The sequence below is a fragment of the Temnothorax longispinosus genome, unplaced genomic scaffold (assembly GCF_030848805.1).
Source record: "Temnothorax longispinosus isolate EJ_2023e unplaced genomic scaffold, Tlon_JGU_v1 HiC_scaffold_183, whole genome shotgun sequence".
Lineage (NCBI taxonomy): Eukaryota > Metazoa > Arthropoda > Insecta > Hymenoptera > Formicidae > Temnothorax > Temnothorax longispinosus.
In genome coordinates, this window is record NW_027269996.1 from 1 (window position 1) to 5,000 (window position 5,000).

At 35.0% G+C, this 5,000-nt stretch overlaps 1 protein-coding gene across 1 annotated transcript; it reads left to right on the top strand.

Annotated features, from left to right (window-relative positions):
• The first annotated feature begins 6 nt into the window (after positions 1-6).
• On the top strand, positions 7-4,862 carry LOC139823800 (vasoactive intestinal polypeptide receptor 1-like). The gene is made up of 6 exons (XM_071796289.1): positions 7-183; positions 260-345; positions 513-657; positions 1,335-1,614; positions 2,755-2,918; positions 3,603-4,862. Exons 1-6 carry the CDS (start codon positions 25-27, stop codon positions 3,720-3,722), a joined length of 954 nt encoding a protein of 317 aa, XP_071652390.1. The 5' UTR covers positions 7-24; the 3' UTR covers positions 3,723-4,862.
• Positions 4,863-5,000: the final 138 nt, after the last annotated feature.

The following is a 5,000-nucleotide window of genomic DNA, read 5'->3' on the forward strand; positions in this document are numbered from 1 at the left end:
CATAATCCGTTTAATACATTTCTTATGCGATCGTCACAACTTTGCCTTACAGGTTTGCCAGCTATATTTATCTTACCCTGGGTAGTTACGAGGATCATATTCCAGGATAACTATTGCTGGACGACCAACGAGAACTCTCTCTTGTTCCTCTTCATACGGGTGCCCACGATACTCTCTATTTTGGTAAGCATGCCTCGTTGCGCTCGTAATTAATTCAGTCGCACATTAAAATCCATCTGTTCTTATCTGGCTACGCTAGATAAATTTCGTGCTTTTCATCAACATCGTAAGAGTGCTGCTGGTGAAACTCAAGTCTACCATGTCGGAAGAAACGGAAAGATACAAGTAAGCTCTGTGTGTATGTGTAACAAAAGTTATATTTCCGATAGAAAAATACAATATAATTTAAAATATTATTTTTGTTTTGATGAAATTTTTATGATGAAATGGTATATGCATAAAATTATTTTATATATAATTGAATATACATATATATCTAATATGATAATTAGGCGATGGACTAGAAGCACATTAGTTCTGGTGCCGCTCTTTGGAGTTCACTACGCGTTCTTTATTGGGATGTCGTATAGCATCGGCGTAAATGAGACCGTAGAAGTCGTATGGCTCTTCTGCGACCAGTTGTTCGCATCTTTCCAGGTAACGCGCAATTATTAATAGCACTAATCTACTTTACTGGTCGCCAAACTGCCTTAAAATTATTACGCAAGAAATCGTGCGCTCGTAACGACTTCATCAATTATGTCTCACCAACTAGCTAAGTTGATCAGTGTTGCAAAAATTGAGCTAATTAACCCATAAAGTCAAAAAAATTGAGTTAAACGCGGTATTGGAGCAGATAATTGGATAGATAATTTTATATCTTAAATTTGATACTCAGAAGTGCTGCTTATTAGTTTTATATATCTTTGAACAGTGAAATATTTAAACAGCACAGATGGTAGTTTAGATTTTTTTAACTTATTGTATAATTCCTTCTCTTTCTTTTTATCTCTTACTGAATTTTAATTCATTGCATTCTTTCTCTTAACATGTATTTTTTAACTAATAAAATGCAAATTTAATTTACAAACAAACGCATGATTATTGAATGGGGAAAATAAAAAAAACTAAATAAAAGACTAAACTTTTGAGTGGAAGTATATTTAAATAAAATGATTAAATGATGTTTATTACATGTCTCTTTACAATTTATAATATGAAGAATGCTATAGTTTTTTAAAGGTTTGCGTTTGAGACAAGGATCCAAGCTTTTTGCTGGATGAGAATTAAGATCGACGAGCAAAAGAGCGGTATTATCTTTATGTTTCTGGAAGGGCTTTTTCGTGGCGGTGCTGTATTGCTTCCTGAACGGCGAGGTGAGAACCGAAGTATCGAGTACACTTCGCGGTATCAAGTGGATACACCGCGGGATTCGATGGGGCCAGAGACCGTCGACGCATTCGGTCAGCACGTGCAGTTGCAACAATGTCGCAAAATCCAGTCGTCGGCACTCGAGAAAGCCTAGATGGTGGAAGTCGCGCTGGAAGGCGCCCTCCTATTTTTTCCAGGATCGTGCCATTCGTCGATCCACCCACTCGATGGCGAGTACACAAGGTGTCCCCTTAAAGCCTACGAAACGTCGTGTCCCTTTATGTGTGTCTCGTTCTTGTTAAGTCATGGTGTTTCGGAGCGACTTCGATTGAACTTTAATTAACCTTATCGACGTGATTGCAATCCAACGAATTGACTAAATTTTTCTAACAATAAGTAAAATTCATTCTTTCTGATCTAATCTTTCTCTCCGTCTACATTAAACAAAAAATTATAATAACTCTATTTATATCTATATTAAGAAAATGACATAGGCATTACTCGATAATTTAATTGCCAACTAAGTTAATCGAAGTTTCATCGAAGTAACTCTTAACTGTTCAAACTGTTTTGATTTTAATTTTCTTTAATAAGTGATTAAAAGACGGTCTACGCTGATAATTTAAAAAAATGATTACAACTCTTCTGCCAAATTTTTTCCAGAATACTTTAAATAGGCTTTTATTATTTCAGAAATTCATAAAATATGAAAATACGAAACAATTATTGCATTTTTTTAATTTTGTGTAACTTAAATTAGAGCCAGTTTCACCAATGTCGATTAACTGTAACCTTCGATTAAACTCACTCTTCATCTCTTTCTAACTGTCCCCCTTAGAAAGAAACGAAGAGTGAGTTTAATTTTAATCGAAGGCTACAGTTAATCGGAGATGGTGAAATCGGCCCTTAATCGTTTTTAATCCTTCGAATAAATTATATAAATAATAGATAAATTAGGTATTGTGGTATTTAACTAATTGTAAATCGCTAAACATGTAACGTAAGTAATGGCATAACAGATTTATTTAAAAAATTTAAAATTCGCTATACACACACACACACACACACACATTGGTCGACGAGAATGTTAGACGTTAAATAAGTGATACTTGAGGTCCTTTTTCTCTGTCGCCTTAGAAATCCTAAAGTGGGAATATTTCATAGCTATGCTGAAAATAATATAGCATGATACACCGTGAGAGAAGTCAGACGTCGCGACGAGTTGGCGCCCTTAAAATGACTAAATTCGAAGTCAGAGAATCCGGTCGATACCGTTGCTGCAAAGAGGAGCGTTCACTTGAATGCTCGAAATCTACCCGAGTCGCAGCGTTATGCGGTACGCAACATATTGCAACGTATACGACCCGCAATGCAATTTTGCAGATGTTGGAACGAGAGGAGGTAGTTTAGCGAGCAGCCATGGCTACTTAGAGATTGCCGGTAACGGCCAGCCGCCGACGCAACCAACGACGCAGACTCATCATGCTAATCATACATCACTCATGTGCAGCAAGTACACGGATCAATCGCTGCTCTCTTTCTGCTCGGTGAGTATCATCGTTTTGCACGAGTATCCGCGAGTATCGCGTCCACTACGTAATACCCGTAATCCAGTTGCCGATAAAATTCTCTCTCTCTCTCTCTCTCTCTTTTTTTTCATCGTGCTCTGATACCATTCAACATCGCGGAATAGATATGAGACTGAACGAGAAAGCCAGGCAAGAACAATCAATCTCGAAAGCGCAAATATTTAGACATTTAGAGAGACAGGAAGAGATTTTTTTCCAATTTGTAATTGTGTAAATAAATCAAATAATCAAATCATAAAAAAATTAAACTTTTGTTATTAAACAATTTGATTTTATTACGCTTGTAAATTTATATTTATATTTAATTTAATATAGAAGAAGCAATAATAAAATATTTCGTAGGACTTAAAATCATTTTTATGTATATTTAATATGAGATTAAATATAAGATTTTAATATTGGGTAAAAACACACTCTTTTAATTACTACACTGAGAAATATATTTGACATAATTTAACTAACAATTAACAATGGCGATCGTCTGAATGGACAGGACAAGTTAATTCATTTATTAATCGAAGGTTTATCGTGCAGATGTCCAATGTTTTCTTTTCTGTGTGAGAGAGAGAGAGGTGATTAATTCCATTTTCTTGACCCAAAGTCGCTTTTTGTTGAATTAGCGAATGATTGTCTTTCTTTTAGATGTCGGATGCGTCGGGGCCGAACGACAAAATCCGCGACCAGCATCGATGGAGCGACTCCGAGTGCTGTCACCTCGCATACGAGTTGCACAATCTACATCAGCATCGCGGACACCCGTGATAACATCCGTATTTCACGATAAAAAGGAAAAAAGAACGCATGTTGCTTCTCCCATAAACGTTCAACGCGCATTTAAACGAACCATCGTCCAAAAAGAAAGGGGGGATTTCTAAATCCTGCTATAAATTCTCGAAGAAGCAAAAAAATAGAGAAGGATAAAAAAAGTTTATTCTTTCGTTCATTTTCTTGCTCCGTCGCGACTTTGCAAAACGGAGAGACTGAGTTTTTTTCTTTTAGCTCTATTATATCTTTTTTAGGGATATCGTGTCATTTGCGCAGTTGTCCATATCGTAGATCTTAATTCGTGCAAGTTTATGTGTAGGATAATGTACAGATAATGTTTTTATATTTTAGTATTTTTAGGGATTTGTTGGAATTTCCGATGATCTCTCGTCGACGTACCTCGGTGTTTCGAAACGCGATGCGCCATCCGTCACTTATACCTATAAAACTCAGTTCCACGAAAAATGCTAAACTCGGCACACGTTATAGTATAAATAAATGAAAGTTGCTTGAACTTTGATATAGCCATATCGTCGCGCATCACAAGCCTGTTATCAGCAATTATATTAGAAACTATGTTGTACTGCAAACATCACGTAAACATTAAGACTTAAGACGCTTTTGCAGGTGCTTAATTTAAATACTATGAAAGTTACTCTATTTTTACATATGGCGGAATAGACTCAGGATATCACAATAATTTCCTTCGTTCATTATTTATCGTTAATATCGCGATAAAAGAGTACGTACATCGCTATTTTTTAAGCGCGCAACAATATAGAAAATCTTGGTCGACAAATTCTAGTTTTCAAGACTACTAAATATATTTAAAAATAATATCTATATGAGATAATCAATGTTTGCAAATTTCTGATTAAGGAAAGCATCGATAGCGCTGCCTATCGTGAAGAGCGTTATCAATTTTAAGATAAGAACGTTTTACTCCAAAAATAAACGTTCGGTAAAACATTTTACCTCGTAAGCTCTCTCACTACGTGTATGTAAATGTGAATATATTTGTATCAAGATCGGATATGCAAATATTTGATGTATCACTTACACAAATCAATTTAATGTATAAATTATGATACATCGATGTAAAAAGAGGATGAATATAATAAATCTTTTATTATCCAATTTCTGTACAGTTCTGTAATCAGGTTTCTACCAAGAAAATCAATTAATTTCTTTTGTATTCAAATCGTGCATTAAAAAATAAATATTATTTATCCATCTATACTTTACATATATATTTATACATATATGAAATATTAA

What these genes read in the sequence shown, in the direction of transcription:
- LOC139823800 (XM_071796289.1), top strand. Translation starts at nt 25, where the DNA reads ATGCGATCGTCACAACTTTGCCTTACAGGTTTGCCAGCTATATTTATC. An exon ending in CCACGATACTCTCTATTTTG is followed by an intron (nt 184 to 259) that starts GTAAGCATGCCT and finishes TGGCTACGCTAG; the next exon opens with ATAAATTTCGTGCTTTTCAT. An exon ending in CGCTGCTCTCTTTCTGCTCG is followed by an intron (nt 2,919 to 3,602) that starts GTGAGTATCATC and finishes TCTTTCTTTTAG; the next exon opens with ATGTCGGATGCGTCGGGGCC.